The sequence below is a fragment of the Mastigoproctus giganteus genome, chromosome 2 (genome assembly GCF_048544385.1).
Source record: "Mastigoproctus giganteus isolate SK-2022 chromosome 2, ASM4854438v1, whole genome shotgun sequence".
NCBI classification, from domain to species: Eukaryota; Metazoa; Arthropoda; class Arachnida; order Uropygi; family Thelyphonidae; genus Mastigoproctus; species Mastigoproctus giganteus.
In genome coordinates, this window is record NC_143576.1 from 228,306,710 (window position 1) to 228,331,393 (window position 24,684).

Here is a 24,684-nt window from a genome sequence, read left to right on the forward strand (position 1 = left end):
ACAGCCTCTTTTCAGAATGAAGGGTCTTTTGTTAGTAAAGACCGATGCAAAATACCTATTCAGAACATCAGCTAGGTTATCTAAGGCTTTTCCACTCCCAGTACACAATGGTCCTATCTGATTTGTTTTTTATTTCTTTGTATGACATACATGAAAAATCCCTTGGCCCCATTCTTTGCTCTTTTCTCCAGTGCTTCCTCATATTCAGCCTTCACCTCCCTAATCTTATTTGTGGTACTGTTACAGACCAACTTGTAGTTGTTGTAGGCGTCAGTACTTTTCATTCCTCTGTAACTTTCCTATTCTGACATCCTCCTCCTCGTGCAATATTTTCTTCATGGTATATATGCATTCATGGTTTCTGCGATTTCTGCTTTAAAAGTATTCCATAATTCAAATGTATCTACCCTCCCTTGGCAATCTGCCCAATAAATAGATGTCATATAGCATCTTAAACCGTCATAGTCCCCCTCTTCTGAAATTAAAACCCATGCCTTTACCTTTAACTATTGCAACATCTTCCTTCATCTTCCAACTAACAAGTGTGTGATCACTACTTGCTCATGGTTCCTGTACTTTAAGCCCTGTGATGTCATCTGATTTGTGAGTAATGATGCGGTCACCAATATTCTCACTTCTAGTATTTTCTCTAACATTCTGGTACAAATAATAATAATCTAGTTTATTTTAAAAATCGCTCCCTGTGGTGAGTTTCCCTCCCACTTATTACAATCAATTAACACAGATTGAAGTTATACATAATAAGACATTCACTCTTGCTTGCCTATTCCATCTGCATGTAGACACTCCTACCATACTCTTCAAAATCTTCTGGTCTGCAGAATACCCCCACTCTCATTATACCTTTGATTCCAACTAACTCACAGATTTTATGCTGGCAGATGTAACTTCTGACTCAGCAAAATCTCTTTTCACACTCAGGCTGCTTTTGATGAGAAGCATGACATCACCACTCCTGTCTTCCCTATCTTTCGTAAATACATTATACATACTATAGTGGAACTTGTCATCCCCAATTTCTGGGTGGCACCTCATTTCTGTTAGCCCTATTATGTCAGCATTAGTTGTACTAAACAGGAGTTCAAATTCGGCCATTTTAATGACAACGGTTCTGACATTACTGTAGACACAGTTAAGATTAAGTATTCTTATATATACACACACACCCCTGATGTTATTTGGACTTGTTTCCCTAGTCCTTTATCTTCCAACTGACTTGAAATGTTGTTGGCCTCAGAAAATCTTACCAACATCAGCTGTTGCAACAACAAACAAGAATTTGAATTACATTGCAATTTAGGGCAAAAGCCTCAGGTTGTGTAAAAAGTTAACATGCATACAAGTTAGTACAATTGCATCAGATCTGTTTGCGGTTAACTACTAAATAGTTATTTAGTCTTCTCCTATGGTGAAGAGTTACTTATTTGAGGTAGTGAAATATTATGGCAACTTGTGAAGGTATTCACAGTATGAGATAAAAATAATGATGCCAATCTTATAAATATTTAGTAGTTAGCTGCAAACAGATCTGATGCAATTGCACTAACTTGTACGCAAACAAGAATTTTTGAGGTGAGTGCAAGCATTACTTTTACCCATATCATCAGATAAATGCAGATCTGCAATACCCTTCTCCCTCCCTACTAGCAGTTCCCTGAATCCTTAAGGTATCCTCAATATAATACTAGCAAAAATCCTTGCACCGCCTTTGTTCAAATAAATACCATTTCTACAAAAACGATTCCATCTCAAGTCTTGAGTTAATCTACAAGGCTTTCAAGCACATAATCCCTCCTATAGTGTCTGCAGAAAACTGCAAGCACATACAGATTCTGGGCTAAATTGAAGCCTTTTTTTTTCCCAGCATAGTCCTATATCCAACAAATGGTCAGATCATGTTTGTTTAACACATTCGCTGCCGATCACGCACCAGCGCGTGATGTCGCAGCAGTATTGAAGAGCCAATCACGCTCTGGTGCGGGATGTGGCATCATTACCCAGTAGCCAATCACGCACGGGCGTGGGATTCACTAGACTTTTGTATGAAGTTGTCAACTTCAGTTGGCATTGTGTTTCTGCTGTTTATATTTGCTTTGGCGTCAAGTAAAGGATTTAAACTATATGTAGTTGTATGTGGTGTTGAATATTTTGTTACGTGACGTGAGGAAAAGCCTTGTAATATGAGTTGTGCAGATGACAGTTTAGCAGGCCAGTCGGGCCCGAAAAGAAGAAAAGTGCACTACAAAAAATCCCTTACAGATGAAGAAATTGCAGAAATATTGGAGGATTTATCTGACGTATATTCCAGTGACGTCAGTTACAACGATGAAGATTTTATTCCTCCAAAGGACGCTTCGGATTCGGAAAGTGTAGATGAAGAAGGTATTGTGGAAGAGGCTACACTTTCACTGCAGGATCCCTGTAAGTTGGAAAACGTCGTGTAGGAAAATGACGTAACATTGATGAAACAGTTTCGTTTCACAAAATCCGAGTCTTTGCTGCAACCCGTGCCAGGTGAGAATCCAATAGATTACTTTCGTCATTTATTAACCGACAATATCTTGGATGAAATAATTACACAAACAAATGTTTATGCTCATGAAATACTTCTTCCCAGAGAAAATAAAGAACATTCTCGAATAAATGCATGGAAGGACACCACTAGAGATGAAATGCTGGTATTTTTAGGATTAATTTTACATATGGGAACCATTCGACTGAACTGCATACAAGATTATTAGAAAACAGATAAGCTGTTCGGATTACATGTATTCGCAGACAACATGAGCAGGAATCGTTTCTTATTATTACTGCGGGCCTTGCATTTTGCAAAAAATCCAGAAAAGAAAGAGGTATGTCCACGGGATCGCCTATATAAAATTCGGAAAATGGTGAATCTGTTCAATGAACGAATGTCGGAAATATATTATCCAGGACGTGAGATTAGCTTAGATGAGTCTATGATATTGTGGCATGGAAGGCTTGTTTTTCGACAGTACATTCAAAACAAACGCCATAAGTATGGCATCAAATTGTATATGATCACAACGCCTACTGGCATGGTTATCAAATTTCAAGTGTATACCGGTATGTTGGATGATTCTGGTGGAAAAGGACATGCACAAAAAGTCGTCATGAACTTACTTGATGGGATGTTAGATGTCGGGCATAGCATATTTATGGACAATTATTACAATAGCTATGAACTCGCTAAGTGTCTCGCTGACAGACAAACCCATTGTACTGGGACAATCAGAAGTAATAGGAAAACATTTCCGAAAGAGGTTCGAGAAAAAAAACTGAAGAAAGGAGAAACTTTATCAAGGTGTGCCCGTGGTGTAATGATTGCTAAGTGGAAGGATAGAAGAGATGTCAGTTACATATCTACAGAATACCAAAATGATATGGTGGAAATGCAGAACAAACGAGGCGAAGTGAAATCAAAACCATTGCCTATAATTGAGTATAATAGGTTTATGTCAGGCATTGACAAGCAAGATCAAATGCTTGCCTATTATCCTTGCGAAAGGAAAACCATTAGGTGGCCTACGAAAATATTTATGCATATTTTGCAACTAATAATGATAAATGCACACCATATCTATAATAAATATTCACATAACAAGGTGCAACTTTATGACTTCCGTTTATCAGTGATCAGATCTTTATTAAAACAGCCATCTGATCTCCCTCATACTGTGCATCATGTACCTGAACTGGAACATGTGCTCAAACCACGGGAAGAAAGAAAAGGTGGAAAGATATTGAGGAAGCAATGCAAACGTTGCTATTCCGAAGGGAAACGTAAGGATACAATCTATATCTGCAGTGTTTGTGAAGGATCACCCGGCTATTGCTTAGATTGTGCGAAAATTATACATAAGTAACATTCTGACACATAGTATTTATAATCTGTATTGGTTCGGTATGAAATAAAACGTATTTCTTAATGTTACCATGTTTTTTGTTTTATTATTTACAAACTATATTATTATGTTTTTATGTCACGTGCCAGCGCGTGATGCGGCATTTAAAGCCAAATTTGACCTCCAGTGCCTATCACGTGCTGGCGCGTGAATCTCAAAATTTTTTGGAAACTGCTTATACGACACTTAAATATTGATATGGTATACCGAACAATCCCTTATTACCAATTTTCAAGCTTTTTGGTTATGGAAACACAGTCGGCTTCTGGCGACAGTCTCCGCCTTCTGTGCCGCGCTATTGACGATAGCATGCTGACCCATGACCGGCAGCGAACGTGTTAATATTATTAGTCCTTACATGAATAATAATTCTTTCTTTACCCCAATTAAAATCTGACAATCTGTTGGTTACATCATCAATTGATGCTCTCAGAAAACACACCCTGGTTCCGGTTCATCTAACTTTAATACAAAAAATGTTATGTATTTTCCTCACAATAGTCTACCAATAAAACTAAATCTCCTTCAACCAAAGAAATATGCACTTGACTATCCTTTTCTCGGACCTGAATTGGTGATGCACCACCTGGCAGGTTATGAGATACTTGAATCTCTGACGAGCTCCTAGTTGTATTTGTTTCTAGGGCAAGCACCTGTTTCTTCAGTGACTCAGATTCTTCTCATAATGCACCAAGTTCTAATTTAAGATCAGTACACTGTTTACATCAGGTGCAAAGAAAAGAATTATCAACTGAGCATCGCTTGTCTACTAAACTAACCATAGAGTATGTACCACTGGCTATACAAATGAACTTGTGACTCACATTGGAAATGCCTACAGGCATTTCCATCTGACTCCTTGGACTTTGTGCTGCAAGTGGATCTGGTAACAACCATTATTTAGGTAATATCTGAACACCAATTTGTAATCTTTCTTAAATTTAAATTGTAAATTTACAATTTAAACTCAAATTTTGTAACCTCAAGAAAGAATACAAAATTTAAAATTAGCATTAGCATTAGTAGAGGCATATGATGCAAGAAAGCAAGCTTATTCAGCATCAGCCAAAAAAAAAAAAAAAAAAAACCTCTCCCATTTCACCCCTCCGTTCGTTCGAAATACCGGTCCAGTTGAGCTTTAAATTTGTTTAGGCTATCAACTTCAACAAGAAGTGATGGAAGTCGGTTCCACCAACCAACCACCCGCTGGCCAAAGGCAAATTTCCGCACATCTATCCGACATCCGTCCTTCCTCAATTTGAATTTATGCCCTCTGAGGTGATTATTCTGAGAAAGATGAAGAATCCCATTGGCATTGAGCATGCTCAAACCATTCAAAGCCTTATACACCTCTATCAGATCACCTCGCCGGTGCCTAGTCTCCAGACTCTGTAATTTGCAAAACTTAAGCCTTTCTTCGTAAGAGCAACCCTTTGTTCCATTTACTAATCTTGTTGCCCTTCTCTGTACCCGTTCCAGCAGCTCTACATCCTTCTTGAAATGAGGCCTCCAGACCTGTATACAGTACTCAAGATGTGGCCTAACCATTGCCTTATACAAGGGAATGATCACCTCCTTATCCCTGCTAGAAAAATTCCTGTATATCATTGACAAGACACCATGAGCTACTCTTGCAGCTCGTCTGCACTGCTCAGAGAACTTCATATCTGCCTGCACAATTACCCCCAGGTCCTTTTCATTCTCCACCACTGTCAGTGTAGTACCGCAGAGTTGATACATTGCTCTGGGGTTACTGTTACCCATATGTAGTACTTTACATTTGTCAATGTTAAACTTCATTTGCCACCTCTCAGCCCATCTGTTCAACCTTTCCAGATCCTGTTGCAGCAGCATAGCGTCAGTAGTGTCCTTAACGACCCTGCCAACCTTTGTATCATCTGCAAACTTAGACATTAAACTTGATATCCCATCATCAATATCATTCATAAACACCGAAAACAACAATGGACCCAACACTGAACCTTGAGGAACTCCACTAATAACATTAGTCCACGTTGAGCAGTGTCCATTGATTACCACTCTCTGTCTTCTGCCACTCAACCATCCCCTTATCCATAGCAGCAATTTGCCTCCAATGCCACACTGCTCCAATTTGTGCAGCAGTCTTCAATGTGCAACAGTATCAAAAGCCTTTCTAAGATCCAAATATATAATATCAAAGTTATTCCCTGCATCCAGTTCTTTTGTGACTACATCATAGTATCCAATCAAATTGGTCAGGCAAGACCTGCCCTTAACAAAACCGTGCTGCGTCTGAGCTATAACTGAATTCTTGTCTAGATGATCCTGCAGTGCTTCTTTAACCAGTGCCTCCATTAATTTACCTGGAACAGAAGTTAAACTAACAGGTCTATAATTACTTGTGTCAGCCTTTGATCCTCCTTTGTGAATTGGGGTTACATTTGCACATCTCCAGTCTATGGGTACCTCCCCTGAGTCCAAAGAAGCTCTCATAATTATGGCTAGGGGTTTGCATACTTCCTTTGCTGCCTCCTTTAATATAACTGGATAGATCCCATCCATCCCAGGTGCCTTTTTTATGTTTATCCTCAACAATCTCTCCTCCACTTTCCTCTCAGTTATTACAAAATCATCCAGCTCACTGCCAATGTTTACTTTACCTACATCATTCTCCTTCCTGAATAACTCCTCATGCGTGAATGTAGATGCAAAATACTCCTTTAGATTGTTAGCCACCTGAGCAGGATCCTCAACTGTTGAACCATCAATATCCAGTGGACCAATCTGATTCATCCCTTTCCTTCTCGAGTTCAAGTATGTAAAGAACTCCTTTCTGTTTTTCTTTGCATCCTTTGCCAAGGATTTTTCGTAGTCTGCCTTTGCCTGCCTAATCTCCTTTGTGACTTGGTTACAGACCAACTTATATCTATCATAGGCTTCCATGTCACCCCTTAATTTGTATGTATCCCATGCATTTTTCTTCTCTGCCACATGTCTCATTAGTCCATCTGACAACCATTTAGGCCTAAACCTTGAACAATATTTCTTAGTTGGTATGTAAAGCCTGGTAGCCACCAAGATTAGTTCCTTGAATGCTTCCCATTTTGAGTTTGCTGTTGGTAACATCATCAGTTGGTCCCACTGTATAGAATTTAAATACTGTCTCAGACCATCATAGTCGCCTTTACGAAAACAAAAACCCTTCCCTTTACCTCTGATGGTAGTTACCTCCTTGAGTAAATCCCACTTCAACACACTGTGATCACTGCCACCTAGTGGTTCATTTATCTGCAGGTTCTTAATGCATGAAGAATCACTACTGATAATCAGATCAAGAGTATTGCTCCCTCTTGTTGCCTCACGAACATGCTGATGTAGAAAACAATCATCCAATAAATCCACAAAAGCCTTGCTAGTGTGCGAGTGACCAACCCACAAATTCCAGTCAATATCTGGGAAATTAAAATCCCCCATTATAAGACTCTCTGATTTACTGGCCCACTCTATTTCCCTGTACAATATATTATTATACTCATCAGAGTCATTAGGCCTATAGCACACTCCTACTCTCAATTTTGATTTCCCTATGCTTATGTCACACCAAACTGACTCGACACTGCCCTGTCCATCGATGTCAACTGGCTTCACTTCCTTTGACTTTATGTGTTTCTTAATTAATAGCATAACCCCTCCTCCCCTCCTGTCCTGTCTATCCTTTCTATATACATTGTATTCCCCAAATTCCAGTTCCGCATTACTTATATCTGTGTGACACCACGTCTCTGATATCCCAACAATATCTGCCTTTGATGTTTTGAGCAATACCTCAAATTCATCAAATTTATTTACCAAACTCCTAGCATTGGTGTACATGCAGATATACATGCACCTGTTTCTATTCTTAGCTACCCTAACAACCCATGTGTTTACTTGTAACGCAATGACTACCAGCAGTCTCTGAAATATCCTGCATCTTGTTTTTCAGACTTCTGCTCATTTGAATAGAAGCAGTGCAAGAATCACTTCCACCTCTGCCAGTGGCTACTGTTAATCTATTAGTCCTTGTATCCCCCCCAACTAGCAGTTTTCCGACCCACCTAACACTGCCTCGACAGCATCAGCAAAAATTCTTGCACCCTTTCTATTTAAGTGTATCCCATCCCTGTAGAAGCAATCTCTCCTGTTAACAAGTACAGTCCAGGCTGAAAAAAATTCTACCCCTTGAGCCTTGCACAATCCCTCCAGGGCCGAATTGATCGACAAGGCTCTCATCATATACTCCCTCCTATCGTGTCTGGGCAGAATTGCAGACACTTTCAAGTTCAACCCTAATTCACGTCTTTTTTTCAACAGTGACCTGTACTTACTAAGTAATTCCGCCGGTCTCCTACTCTTAATATCATTAGTGCCAACGTGTACAACTATATCACCTTTTGTGCCCTTAAAAGATGATATCCGCTCTACAACGTCATCAACCTTTGCCCCTGGCAGACATACCCTGGTCCTATTCCACCTATCCTTTTTACAAAGCATGTTCCCCGTTTCCCTGACAATAGAGTCACCAACAACTACTAGTTCCTGTGGGACCAGCTAATTTACAATATATTACAGAATTTAAATTAATAAAGTATTACAGAATTTAAATTAATAAAGTATTACAGAAATTAAACTGTACATTAAAACTTTATTTACTAGTGAATAAAATTTAAAGAAATTTTAAACTCAAAAATTTCAAATTTTAAATATTTAACTTGCAATTTAGCCTCTTTGATACAAATTTATCAGCCAGATTTGGAAGAAGGCACCAGAAAATCATTGTACTGATGATACAGATAAACTAATCCATTATTTAGACTGTCTTATTTAAAGTTCTGTTGCATTCTAACTTGTTGTGCCTTCTACATTTCCAAGGTAGTTTCTGATTATTATTATTCTTTTCAAACGGAATATATTACAGAAACATGAGGTTTGCTATTGCTGTCGCTTGAAAGTGAGGGAAAGAATGCCGCTTCAAGCTAATCGCAGTAAGCAAAAAAAGACGGCCGTATAATGTTAATATAGTAAGCAGCAGCCTAAACTTTCAGTGTTACATTCAGTTTTATACTTGGCAAAAACAGATCTTTTAAGCTCAAGAAAGTCTAAAAAGAGATCAGGCACTTTTAAAGTGACTTTTAAACTGTTCAAAGGTACTGAAGAAAATAACTGTTAGGCTAATTCTAGGTAACGGTAAGTGTCATAGAAACACTAGTGATTGGCAAAGTCAGAAGGATAAAATGGAAAATTATCTTTTAATCGTGATTTATTTTCCTTGTCTCTCTCACATTTTTTGCTCCTTTTAAAAGGATAAAATATGAAAAACCAATTATTCTAGTCAGACAATGACGTGACAGGTAGCAAATTCTCAACAGACTTTTCCATTAGAATTCATTATTGTTCTACACATTTTTTTCTTCTTAATCTTAAGAATTAAAAAACAGTCCACTAATGCTACTAAGTTTTATTTTCCCTATTTTAAATTTTAATGTAATTACTGATTATTTGTAGAATTTTAAATGGAAACCCCAAAGATCAGACTGCACTTGACAGGTACTGAGTTACAATGGATAGGCAAAATGGTTGAAAGGCTTTTATCATTGGAACTGCAGACTTCAGACACACACACACACACAATGGATAAAAACAGTATGTGTTGGGCAGTAAAATGAGTATATTCTACATTATGAGAAAATTCTTGTCATACACTTATGTCTCATAGAGTGATTTATTCAATTATGGTATCATAGTTCAGTTTTTTTTTTGTTTGTTTGTTTTAAAAAATATAATAATTACCTCTGGAGAAGATGTGTCTACTTTTATATGAACTATTCCATCATTACCTTCACACTTTTCTAAAATAGCATCCTGGATATAAATCTGCCAGTTATCCCCATATTCCCTTAAAAAAGAAATAAAATAAAATACTAAATATCCTAGCATAAGAAATTTAAAAAAAAATACTGCCTTAAGTAACTTTCAAAATCAACGTTAATTTTGCAACATACAAAGCTATATAGATTATTAAAATACATATGCTTTTTACAAATCAGTGCTGTTGTTATAATTAGAAAAGAAGAAAAATATTTGTAATATAAATGTGGTAATATAATAAAAATATAATATAATAAAAATATTTGTAATAAAAATATTTGTAATATAAATGTGGTGATATTACAAATCATCTTGTAGCCTACAACAGCTACAAGATGATTTGTAATATCACCACATATAAAATTAGAGGCCAGGGCTGCTCATGCGAAAGCACTGGCTAAAGAGAGCAAAGAATGGGGGCAAGGAATTTTTACGAGGGAGTATCAAGAAGTTTGTATCATGACCAAAATAAAACACCAGTAGGAAGCTGCAGTTTTTAATATAAGTTGTCTATATATTCAATAACTAACATGTAAAATTTCATTCCCGTAGGTGATCGTACACCAGAGGTGGAGCCCGGAATCTGAGAAAGGACGCTACGGTTGACAAAGTGGAGTATCGAGCAGTGACCAAGTTCTTGAATTTGCAGGGCAAGAAAGCTCAGGACATTGCCAAAGAAATGAAAGCTGTGTATGGGCAGAATTGTGCATCCTATGACACTGTAAAAAAAGTGGAAACGGGAGTTCCAGTGCAGTCGTACAAGTGTCTTTGACAAGCCAAAAGAAGGAAGGCCATCAACGTTCACAGACAGTGAGACGGTTGCAAAGGTTGACAGATGGTGCTCAGTGACAGACGTGTGACAATTCATTTCATCACAAATGCAATGGGAATTAGTTATGCCACAGCATTTTACACGACCATCTGCACATGTCTAAGGTCTCTGCACAATGGGTTACGAGATTGCTGACGCCTTTGTAGAAGCAATGTCGAATGCAACGTTCTCGCTAACTGTTGGATTTGTGTAATGCGGATATTTTGATGACGAATGATGGGTGTACCAGTATGATCCGGACACTAAAGACATGTCAAAGCAGTGAAAGCACACCTCCTCCCCACCTCCCAAAAAGGCAAAGACTACTCCATCTGCAAAGAAGGCGATGTTGTCTGTGTTTTGGGACAGAAAAGGGGTTATCCTGACAGATAACCTACCTCGTGGTTCAACACTTACTGGAGAATACTACAGAAATCTTGAAGGTGAAAAGGAGTGGAATGATAACCGAAGGTGTCTGTCTTCTGTCAGACAATGCACCGGCTCACACGGCCGTTGCCACCACCAATTTTTTGCCCACTGAGGCATTGAACAACTGCAGCACCCACCCTTTCTCCTGACCTAGCACTGTCAGACTTCTTGTTTCGAGAAATGAAGAAACCAGTATGTAGACGCCACTTTGATTCATCTCAGGAAGTCATCAATGAAGTGGAATCATGGTTTTAGGCAAAAAGTGTGGATTTCTATGATCAAGGCATTAAACAACTGATCGACAGATGGGAGAAATGTGTTACTATACATGGAGAGTGCATAGTAAAGTTCCTGTGAAGTTTCACCTTTCTGGGGCTATTATTTCTAAGTAAGGGTACGAACTTTTTGATACCCCCTCGTATGTATGTGAATACAAGAATAAAGTGAATCAGATTCCTTTGGACTGGAGAAGTGCCAAAGAATCTCCAATGCATAAAGGCAGTTCTAAGAGTGAGGTTGGTAACTACTTTTTTATTGTGCCTGAGAATTAGTTATGCCACATAACTAATTCCCAGGCAATTCATGCTTTCTTTCTGCTTTTTTCCAGTTGTCGAACATTCATTTCTGAATAATAAAGTATGTTCGGGCATTGTTCAAATGGCGCCTCCCTAGCCAGGTGGGAAGGAGCAGCAGTGCATAGCACACGCTTCTTGATTAGACCGGGGTTCGAGCCCGTCACCACCAAATACGGAGGATGCGGAAAGGTCAGGGAATGATCATCGCATATCCTGGAGCAATATGGCCTTTGTTGCTAATGCTCCTAAAAAAAAAAAAAAAAAAAAAAATTGTTCAAATAAACATCAGTTTTAAAAATACGGTAAGGACTAAATTCTTCCAATAAATTAGGTAAGACATTTTTTCACAACGTTTTACACATTGTGTACAAAATTTTAGACATTTTACACATTGTGTCTTTCCATCCACCTGCTTAGGCACCGATCTGTAGGCTTAAAATCATTTACAGTGAGTTCATTTGCAAATTCCTTCACCTTTTTTGCATAGGATATTTCTACTGATCAGAGCATATTTTAATCATCTCAACATCTTCAGCAAATTCATCCTTTCCACATCTTTTTCTTTTCCTGTTAAGAATGTCATTCTCAGTCACTCCTAATTCATACGATTTTCTATTCTTTAAAAGTTTAGACAAAATAGGCTGTGAAAGAGCAGATTTTAATGCAGCTTCTCTCTGACTACACTTAGATAAGGCATCATAAGCACTTAGAATTTTGTTCTTTTCGCTCAAACTTAAATCTCTACATTTCTGCAACATTTCTATTCTAAGAAAAAATAAATCATGGTTCAATTCTTTATGGATGTCAATTTCAAACTAAATTCATGCCTATTCACAGAAAGCAGACAGTGGATACAGTACAGCACATATGCACTGTGAGATCATATGATCACTTGTGGGAAAACTTCAGATTTTTGGGCAGTGTAATTAAATACCAATAACTTGTCATATATAGCTGTAAAACTGTACCACATAGACCAGTGGTTTTAGACCTTTTTTTTAATAACTCCTAAGTAATTTATTTTATTTTGTGGCACCCTACTCAATTTTCTGTCTATTAGATCCGATTCTGTGTGTGTGTGTGTGTGTGTGTGTGTGTGTGTGTGTGTGTGTGTGTGTGTGTGTGTGTGTGTGTGTGTGTGTGTGTGTGTAATATAAATATATATAATATTAAATTTAATATACAAGGTGTCTCAAAAATATTGGTAGAAATGTTTAGGGGCAGTAGGTAACATCTAAAGGAATGTGAATCGCATAGGAACCCATAACCGGAAATGTCACCGTAAGTCGGTACACGGCGCTGTTCATCAGTTCGCGAGAGGGAAAATTTCTGATTTACTCATTCTAGCAGTAGGCACCACACGAAGAGCATGCATCAATATACGAACTGTGAGCTGTCAGACATGCACCTAGTGTATGGATTAGCAGAGGGCAATGGACGAGCCGCTCAACGAATTGATGGAGAATGCTTCCCAGACAGACATGTACCAGACCACCATTTATTTGTGCATGTGCATCAAAATTTGTGTGATTATGGGTCATTTAGAGGTAAGAGGAGTAGTGCGGGCAGACCACGTTCGACGTGAACTCCTGCCATAGAAGAAAGTGTGTTGAATGCCGTCCAGAATAATCCTACTACCAGCACACATGCCATTGCCTCTGCCTTAGGAGTGTCTAATTGCAGTGTACAGCGTGTCTGGCACGACAATTCCTTACACCCCTTTCATCTCCAAAGGGTTCAGTTACAGCTCGCCCAAGATCATCCGCCGACCGGGCTAGCCGAGTGGGTAAAGTACCTGCTCGGCAACCCAAAGGTCGCGGGTTCGATTCCCGCCTCGGGCTTGGATCAAAGTACTGCAAAAACCTTGGGAGGTGCAATATGGCCACAGAAGCCGATGCGCCAACAACTACCAAATCAAAAAAAAAAAAAAACCAAGATCATCCTGCACATGTGGCTTTTGCGCAGTGGTTTCTCCAAGGAAGTGTTCAAGACTTGAAATTTCCAGCCTATGTTTTGTTCACGGATGAGGCTTATTTCACTCGGGAAGGCTTATTCAATCAGCAAAATGCTCATGTGTGGGCTCACGACAACCACGACACAGTGTGTGCCCCCATGCGGCACAAAACTGCTTCGCAATAAATGTGTGGGCAGGCATGGTCGGTGACTGCTTAGTCAGCCCATACCTGTTACCATCCCGCATGAACTCCGCTAAATATCGGATCTTTCTTGAACAAATTCTACCAGGGTTACTTGACGATGTTCCAGCAAATGTGAGACGCAACATTTGGTTTCAACATGACGGGCCGCCTGCCCATTATGGAAGGTGTGTTCGTGACCATTTGAACAGGCGTTTTGGGCATCAATGGATTGGTCGCAGTGGACCCATTGCCTGGCCCCCACGCTCACCTGATTTATCGAGCCTTGATTTCTTTCTGTGGGTAGCCCTCACATCTATTGTGTATGAGTCGCCTGTGGAGACAGAAATGGATCTCGTGGCGAGACTCGTCTGCACTGCTGTTACTGTCAAAGAAACTCCACGTGTGTTCGACCGTGTCTGCCAATCCATGCTGCGTCGGTGTCACGCATGCATCGGCGTCTCATGGTGGAACCTTCAAGCATCTGTTGTAACATCATGAAATGCATCCATCTGGTACTCCATTGTTAATATTATGTCAAATAAATGTTTGCCACTAATTACTGTCTTGTGTCATTTCTGCTTCTTGTGCCTCTGCTACTACTTTCCCGTGATGTTTCCAGTTATGGGTTCCTATACTATTCACATTCCTTTAGATGTTACCTACCTCCCCTAAATGTTTGTACCAATATTTTTGAGACACCCTGTATATAATATTAAATTAATATTAAATTTTAATATATAATATTAAAAAAATTATGTTATATGATAGTTATTACAATAATATAACTATAAACAAAATTACAATTCATAATACAAATTATATATAAATATATATATATAATAATAATTTTATTCTTTATATAGAGGTACTAAATAAACATCAATTATAGATCACCACAAAATTAAAAAGATACCGTACATGTTTTATAATGAAATAATATTAGTAAATTAATAAGAGGAGTTTACCTCAATATAGTACGTGGAACACTTCCGTATGATACCCTCCAGAAATAAAAACGAAAAAAATCGACAACTTACCGGTACATTAAAGTAAAATATAAATAATTAAAGTAATAATTAATAGTAAAAAGTAATAATTAAAGTAATAATAATAAAAAATAAAATAATTATTATTTTATTTTTTATTATTAATAATTAATAGTAAAAAGTAATAATTAAAGTAATAATAATAAAAAATAAAATAATTATTATTTATATTTTACTTTAATTATTTATATTTTACTTTAATGTACCGGTAAGTTGTCGATTTTTTCGTTTTATTTCTGGAGGGTATCATACGGAAGTGTTCCACGTACTATATTGAGGTAAACTCCTCTTATTAATTTACTAATATTATTATCAACGTAGAACATATTGAGTATTACAGCTCTGTTTCATACTATATAATGAAATAAATATATAAATTTAAAAAAAAAAAAATTTAAACCCAAATTATGTGGCGTCCCTGGAATGTTGTTGCGGCACCCCCAGTTGAAAACCACTGGTATAGACCGATAGCAAAAGCATCATCTTTTTTCAATTGTTCACTTGCTTTTGTTTATAGGCACTCTCCTGCTTTTCCTGTAGGCTACAGACATGTGGCAAGAATTAAAAGTTAAAATGTACCACTTTCACACAGAGGACAACAAGTTCATAAACACTATTTGGAGTAGTCAGAGTTGAAAATAATCAACAAATTTCTGACTTACACACAATTTTGTGTTCTGGAAGACATATTTCTTCTAATTGAAATGAAAAATGATAACAATAAACAACAGTATGATCATACAAAGTGGCAGAATTTACATATACATTATAAGATTATCATATTTGATTATAATAAGTGGCTGAAAACAATAAACAGCAATAACATTAACTAGCATTCACTGTGTATATATTTCCCCTTGTGAAAGATGCAGTAAAACATTCCTTAGGGATGTATGTAGTTCACTAATAAAAGGTACTATATACTGCTGATCAGCTTGGAAACGTTCTGCCACAAAAGGAATTTTTTGTCATCAGGAAAAGACAAAGCATCACTTGATGCAAGGTAAGTATAGAGGGTGGTAAGGTAAGTATAAGAGTCTAGTAAGTATAGAGGGTGTGATGAATTCATATGTATTTTCCTTAAAATAGTCTAGCATCTAGGACAAAATGACATGCCTGGAAGGAGCATTAGCAGGGTGAAAAGCTAGATGGTTTGTGAAATGTGGCATTTCTTCTGCAAGCTAGGAGGAATTGCTTCTTAGAATTGCTATATAGTTGTGTCCAGTAACTGTGGTGTCCTTAGGAATATAATGTGATGTTCATTAGCATCCTATCACCATTTTCTCTGCACTTGAAATAACAAGATTTCTTCAGAAGTGGTCAATTAATGTGCTTCCATTGGACAGACTGGCACTTGATCTCTGGATAGAACAGTGGGAACCATGAATAGTGCTTTCTTCCCCACGTAAAAACTGTGGGAAAGAAAGCGCTATTCATCTTTTATAAACATCACTTGGTACACATTGAAATAACTATCTTTAGTTCCTGGGTAAGTATCCTAGGTACCCACCTGACTGAAACTTCGATCATTTTGAGGTCTTCGTGAAAAACTGTTCACATGGAGCCCACAAATATTCCTAGTGATGTGGAAGTGCATCCACAATATGTCACCTGTTCTCCGTAACCTTTACCCAAACAGAGACAATGCTTTCCTCTGAACAACTGGTTCATGGTCACAATTTGTTTGTTTCATTCTCATCTTTCTTCATATTTTTTTGACATCATCAGACTTTTAGGACACAGTTTTTGCAGTGAATATCAATAACTTTCCTTACTTGTACACAAAAATTTGACAATAATATGCTGCTCTTGCATCTTGCAAAGGAAAGTGCTACCATTTTCACTGTCTCACATGCTCCCAATTTGAGTGTTGCAAATAATTTTCTGTGGTGGGTACAGGACATCAGAATAGTCAATTAAACAAAACAATATACAGTGGATTCCAGTTATTTGGGCCACCGGTTAATCGAGGCAGCCGTTTATTTGGGACAAATCTTAAAAAACAGAATCCAATCAAGAAAATAGCCAGGGTTTACTTCGTTTAATTGGGACAACATGCCGTTTAATCGGGGCAGGAGACTGCAGCACTGGAGATCACCCTATGATTGTCTCCGACCGTACCATGTAGTTTGGTCGGATTTCTGGAGGTCACAACCATAAAATAATAAAAACAATTAACAGTCACCTGTTATTGGGCTTTTCTGTTAGTGAAATCTATCATAAACGGATAGTAAACTCGATCTTATTGAATTTGCGGTAATACCGACAATTCTGTGGGTTATTATGGCGAAATGTGTTTACACTTCCATGGAATCTTCAGTCATATAAAAAATTTAATTTTCATAATCTTCTCTTCATTCCTATTTTGTAAAGTTTCGTAACTTGTTACTCCATTCTCACTTGCGCGTGTCATGTTACTTGCAATTTGTGTGTGCCGTGTTTTTTGTTATTGATTGCTTATCTTTTTACTGTTTTAAATTTTAACCCCCATCCACAAATGTCAGTGAACAGAAATGTCAACTAGTTCGTATGTACATGTTACAGTTCATATTAATTATTCCAATTATCACATATATTCTTCCAATTTTCATGTATCATTTAGTTTTTTAATTGGTAAGGTAATAAATTTGTGCTTAATATATCTTTACTTTTATAGCCTGTGGATAATATTCTTCCTATTTTCGCTAATTATAATCGCTGTTTAATAGAATTAAAATTCAATTCACAAACATGATCACAATGACCGGTGCTTACTACACATTGTATAGTGAACGGTACTTTACTATGGTGACTCCATCGTAACGTGATTTGATTGTACAGTGAACCAATTGTAAAGTGGGGTTCCATTGTGTTTTTAACTTTTTTTATGTGAAACTTTGGATAATTGGGGCAGCTGCTTAATCGGGCCAAAATGCACTAGTCCCAATTTGTTCCAAATAACCAGAATCGACTGTATTTCAAGAATTCTCAAAATGCTGGATCTTTTCCTTAGTGAGAATTGGCATAAAAATTAATTAAAATGTCCTAATTAGAACATCATGCAAACTACACAGAGAAATTAGATTTAATAAATTAGGAGAATTTATAACTTACATATATACCTAATACAAATGCAAAAAAAAAGTTTAACTGAGAGCAATTATAGAGTGAAATGTGATTATGAGGCAGTATCTAAGAAGTTCACAAGGAAGACATTGTTTAGCAGCTTACAAGTGGTGCTGTTCTTGAAAGGTTGGGGAAAGAGAAGCACCAGTTTCTATTTCCCCCATATAGTTTTTTTATTAATTTAGTACCAACAACATGACATTTATAAAATATATATATATATATTTTAAACTATTTTAAAATTGACTATATCAGTTTTTGATAAAATTTAAATGTATACTTACATTTCTGGATCAAACATGTTGCGTATTTTAAGGTACTGCGTTACGCTAAATGGGGGCATGTTCAAGCCTCTCCCTGAACTACCAAATGCTGAAATATAGTCAAGAATTATCAACAAAATAAACCTTAACTAAGTTAATTAGGCAACTAAATCTGTATGAATATATATACATATAATACATATGTATTACTGAATTTTAACAATGCTGAATGCCACTCATACTCAAGAAAAATATACTGTTGCATATTTCATACCTCTGAAAAATATATACAGTAGGAAAAAACTGCAACCCTACAATTAACAAAACTTTGAAAATGTGTAAATAAATTGCTAGAATATTTACAATTTACTTAGAGCATTACAAAAAAGACAGTGTATAACTTATACACAAATGCTGAATGAAGAATGTTTATTTCCAAACTTTATTTTTTCTTGCATCATTCAATTTTTTTTATTTCAGTTCATATTTGTGATTCTATATTCCCCATTCCCCCCAGCAATGGATTAACACACAAGTCTTGAAAGACATTCCACAAGTATAGTACATCAAAAAAAGTTAATTAAATACAGCAATGTATATATTACATTATTTCAAAACATTCAGGGACATACATATTGATGTTTGTTTGTTATTTGGTTTTTAGGAGCATTAGCAACTAAGGCCATATTGCTCCGGGAGGATATGCAGTGGTCATGCCCTGACCTTTCCGCATCCTCCATATTTGGTGGGCAAGGGCTTGAACCCCGGTCTAATCAAGAAGCGTGTGCTATACACTGCTGCTCCTGCCCACCTGACTACGGAGGCACCTCATACATACTGAAAGATGTCAGAGTTTATAGAGGAGCCGAATGTGGATCTCACCATTTTCTTGTTAAAACAACATTGAGGTGGAACTGGATTAAGAAAATAAGAGTGGAAAACAAACTATACAGGGAAGGAGAAATGCTACAAGTGGTAATGCTGAATAAATCTATGAATATTTAAAAAATATTGTAAAAAAAATAGCTAATGAAATCCTAGGCAAAAAGAAGAGCCAAGGACCAAAAAAGACCTGGATTACAGAGAAAGTAAGAGCTGCTTGCATATCAGAAAATGGCTGGGTGAAAGGAATGATGCATATAGGAACATTTATGTTGAAAAGAAGAAAACAGCCAATTGGTTGGTAGTAAAAGTGAAAAATGGGAAAGGAAAAACGTGACTATTAATAGCAAATTGGGCTTCAAGTAGGGTTGCCAGATGTCCTTTATTTTAGCCAAACTATCCTTGTACTTTACTGAAATGAGAAAGGACACAATTTGTCCTTTATTTTCATTTTTCAATGCCTGTGCCTCGTAATGGCAGTGGCGGATTTCCGCACAGGTGTACACTTCGAACCCCACATAGCCCCCCCCCCAAACTGACAAAAAATTACAATTTCATTTCAAAGCTTCAACAGGGGATACATGTTAAAAACCCCTCAAATGCAAAATCTGCTAGTGAGAAATGAACCATAAAGAGATGACCTATTCTAGCCTCTCCGGCTCATATATGTAGTTTCATGAACACTATGCACTTAGCTTCATACTTCCCGATTAAATTATATTTTTTTTACAAAGCATAAAAACTTGCACCTGTGTGGCCATGATCTAATTTTCACGAAAATTGTGTGACTGGTAGATAATTAGTAAAATCATAGGTATCGGAAAAATCACTTTTTATAATATGGAGTTCAATGGCTTTATTTAAACTGTTTTTCCTATAACTTTACAAAGAAACATTTATCTATTTCATTTATACGGTTATAGGCACCTACATATTTCATGTTATATACAAACATTTTTTATTTTTTAGCCATCAAAAATGAAATTTCCCCCCAAAAAGAAGAAGAAGAGGCTTTGATCTTATAACAAAAATTGGGAGCAAGAATATGAATGGCTAGCTTCAACAAATGATCCTTGTGAGACGAGATGTCTCCTATGCAGAAATGTATTTAAAGTTGGTTATATGGGCATCTTAGCAGTTACTCAGCATAAAGACTTGCAAGCTCAAATTGGCAAATTCTTCAAATCTTCTTGATAGGTTTCTTGTGAAAAAGAATATGAAAGAAGAGGATTTAGTTACTGCAGCTGAAATAACTCATATTTATCATTCAATTAAGCATCACCATTCTTATAACTCATTAGATTGTAGCATGAAATTCAACTCTAAACTTTACAATGATTCAAAAATTGCACCAAAAATATCATGTGGAAGAACTAAATCTGCTGCCATTGTTTGTAATGTTTTAGGTAAAAAAAGCATTGCAAATTGTTTTGGACGATTTAAAACATCATGATCTACCATTTTTTTTTTGTTTAAAGATTGATGCTTCTAACTGAAAGAATATGAAAATGTTTCCTTTGTCAATTCAGTACTTCAACAAAGAATATGGTCCTACAAATTATTTAGTTGATTTTTTTGAAAATGCTGATGAAAGTGCAGATGGAATGTTTGAGTGCCTAAAAAATTCCATAAATAATTTAGGATTGGATTGGCAAAGGGTATCTAGTTTCAGTGCAGACAATGCAAATTGCAATTTTGGAAGTAATAAATCCTTATTCCAAAATATTAAGAAATTAAATGAAGATGTAATTAAAGCAAACTGCCAATGCTCACATTATTCATAATTTAGTTAAATATGCTTTTGGTAATTTAGATATTGATATAGAAAATACTGTCTTAAAAATATATGGCCATTTTTCTGTTCCAGTTAAAAGAAGGGATAACTTTAAAGAATTTCATGAGTTTGCTGAAATAGAGTTTAAAGAAATTTTAAGTCACATACCAACCAACTAGATGGCTTTCTTTACAACCATGTATAAAACGAATTTTGCTTTCGTGGAAGGCTTTGAGCCTTTATTTCGTAAGCAAACCAAAAGACTGTTCCAAACAGCTTTTTAAAATCCTTCAAATTAATGAAAATTCAACACAGGTCCCTATAATTATAGAATTATATTTTCTTTTCTCAATGTATGCGATCAAAATAATTTGCAAAGTAATAAAAGATATTGAAAAGAATGAAATGTGTGCCAGCGATATTTTTTATATAATGAATGATCTAAAAAATTCACTGAAGAATCGTCTTGATCAAGAATTTTTTGGGTATCAAGTCCATCAGCATTTTCAGAAATTAGACCTTGTAGTTAAAAGCACAGTAATAAATGATTTCAAAGCATTTTATAATGCTGCATTGAAATATTTAGAAAATAAATTTAATTTTAATGAAAATACCCATTTTTTGAAACTCAGCAAATTAAGCTTTAAAAATGGTTGTCCTAACTATGACTCATTTGTTGAAGTAGCAGAATATTTTAAATTAATAGAAAAACTAAAGTTGGATATGAATGATTTATTTGATGAGGTTTCAGTACTGAAAACAAATTATGAAACCGTCAACCTCTGAAAAATTTAAAACTTGTTCAAGTACTTCGAGTCAATGGCATTTAATTTTGAGAAGTGTTGATTTTAAGCTTTCAATTTTCAAGGTCATTTTGTATGTTTTTTCAGAAAGGATTTTTAATGTAATGAACTTGAAGTGGAGGGATGGGCAAAATAGATGTTAAGTTTCACTCATAAAAAGCAAACTAATGATCTACATCAATTTTAAAGATAATTGTTTAGATTTTTCTGAGCAAATTAAACATGATGCCAAAGTTCTTAAGGCTGCTCGAAGTAATACAAATTATGTTCAATGGGAATGATTTCTAGCTATTAAACCAGTACATTTTTTTTTTTTTTTTTTTTTTCGCTTTTTTTCACCTACCTAAAATTACTTTAGCTTGATGTCAATTAATGCACTAAATTTTCATTAAAATATTTGGATCAATTCATGCTTTTTATATCATCCATATCGTCATTATCCTTATATATCAATCCATATCCTTCCCCATAGAAAGCTGTGGTTTACCATTAAATATTTTAAATTTTAAATTACACTAAAATTTGCAAATATTTATAGTCAATATGAAAACTATAATTTTTAAACCAAAATCTAAAAAATATAAACAAAATGTTTAATTATTAACTAAAAAATCATTCAATTTTCCTTTTTTTTGGGGTGGGAGGGTAGTGGAGTGAGAGTTGGAGAGTGGTAGCATTAATTAATTTTGAGTGTCCTTTAATCTAGTCATAGAAATCTGGCAACCCTAGTTTCAAGCGATCAGGCGGAATCGTAGAAGGTCCTTAAAGACTTGAGAAAACAGAATAAACACAATGCTGGTTTGCAATTAATGCCTTTGAAAGACTGGATGAAGTACTATGAAGGACTTTTAAAAGAAGACCAGGAAGAGTTCAAGATAGTGGAGGATTTCGGTGTGCAAGACTCGGGCTTAAAAGTTTCTGTTAGGGAAGCGGAACTCTTACTAAAGGAGGGAAGGAATGGTAAATCGCCTGGACCTGTAGGAGTTTATATGGAACTTCTGAAATACGGAAGAAGAGGAGTGGCTGTTTTGATACAAAAACTGTTAAATGGTATACTGAGAGGAGAAGAAATACTGAAAGAAATGACAACAGGATATATTACATCAATTTATAAGAAGGGCGATCAGAAAAGCTGTTAAATTACAGAGGAATATGCATCCTGAACCCGCTGTTAAAGATTCTTGGTAAATGGATCAGTAACCATTTAAAGCCCGAATCAAGGTGTCAGAAAAACAAAGTGGTTTTTCAGCCGGGAGATCATGTATAGACCATATCTCAACAGTATGACAGATCCTTGAAAAATGCCAATTGAAAGGAAAAGAAATCTTTATAATTTTCATGACCTTGAAAAGGCATATGACAGTGTTCCAAGAAAACCCTTATGGAAAGCACTGAAAGAGGCAAATATTGGTGGACAATTGATTAACATTATCAAGACAGGAATAATAGATGCAGAATTAAAGTTGGATCAGCTTTGTCACCTGAATTCCACACTTCAAAAGGCTTATTACAAGGCTGTTGCATGTCACCAACACTTTTCAAAATTTATATCAACTTCTGCCTAAGATCCTGGTCAAAAAAGGTAATAAAATAGGATTGCTGATCAATAAGAATATCTATATTCACAATTTATGTTTTTGCAGATGATCAGGTGGCGACAGTACAAGACTTAGAAGATGCAGACTATGCATGTCGTAAATTGTTTGAGGAATATAAACGATGGGGTCTAAAAATCAATTTTAGCAAGACTGAAATGTCTTCAGGATCAGGACACATTTTAAATATTGAAGGTTTTAAAATCAAACAAGTTGATAAATTCAAATATTTGGGATCAATCTTACAAAGTGATGGATCATCACAAGTAGAGATCAATAAGAGAATTGCAGATGGCAGAAAGGCTATTGGCATGTTAAATTCTGTTCCATGGAACAAAAATATTCTAAATAAAACAAAGAAACTTAGAAACTTATATTTCAAACGATTGTTTTTTTTTATTATTTTTTTTTTTATTTGGTAGTTGTTGGCGCATCGGCTTCTGTGGCCATATTGCACCTCCCAAGGTTTTTGCAGTACTTTGATCCAAGCCCGAGGCGGGAATCGAACCCGCGACCTTTGGGTTGCCGGGCAGGTACTTTACCCACTCGGCTAGCCTGGTCGGCTTCAAACGATTGTACAATGTCTTCTATTGTATAGAGCCCTGGACGTTAAATAGACGAGGGGAAAACAAATTGCTCTCCACAGAAATGGATTTTTGGAGACACTCAGCAAGAACTTCTAGAAGAGACAGAAAACAGAATGAAGACATAAGAGAGAAAATGGAAGTAAAAAAGAATATTATTGACACTATCAACATGATATGGACATGTAAAACATAACATGATATGGACATGTAAAACAGATGCAAGAAACCAAATATTCAAAGGCTATCCTGGAATGGACACCTCCTGGAAGAAGGAGAAGATGAGGACCAAGGAGGACATGGATGGATGGATGGATGGAGTACATGACAGCCCAAGGGTTAACTGACCAAGACACCTTACTTAAACCGCACTTTATGGGGGGAAAAATTCCTACCAAAAAATAACTTGTAGCTGAGGAAACCCATTGTAAATGGAAACACTCATCTTGAAGAAGAAATACAGCAATGTTTCAAGAATTCTTAAATTGCTGGGCATTTTTCTCAGTGGAAATCCACATAAAAATTAATTAAAATACACTAATTTTAATTAATTACACTAATAAAACATCATGAAAACTACACAAAATACATATGGCATATACAAAAATCACATCAGATCAGCAACTGTATGTGTTTGTCTATGCCACATATGTACTCTGTCTCGTTTCCTTGGTTTTAATTAGTATAATGCTAAATTTTATGTCAATATTCACTGAAAAGAGGAACCAATAGGTGTCCTGGAATAACTAGTTAATCTTACTGCATTTGTATAATGGCTAAGCCCATTATATGAAGGGGATATAAAACATTCATAGCATGAGTATGAAAGGGTAGTGGTACAGT

The 24,684-nt window shown here is 36.2% G+C and overlaps 1 protein-coding gene across 1 annotated transcript in view; it reads right to left on the reverse strand.

The window, feature by feature from the left end:
* Window positions 1–24,684, reverse strand: part of LOC150090213 (uncharacterized) — a 184,786-nt gene that overhangs the window by 15,977 nt on the left and 144,125 nt on the right. The window contains exons 14-15 of the mRNA XM_090390206.1: window positions 18,225–18,312; window positions 9,759–9,864 (exon numbers count right to left, since the gene is read on the reverse strand). Coding sequence (XP_090246332.1) covers window positions 9,759–9,864; window positions 18,225–18,312 — 194 coding nt within the window. The remainder of the gene's footprint in view (window positions 1–9,758; window positions 9,865–18,224; window positions 18,313–24,684) is intronic.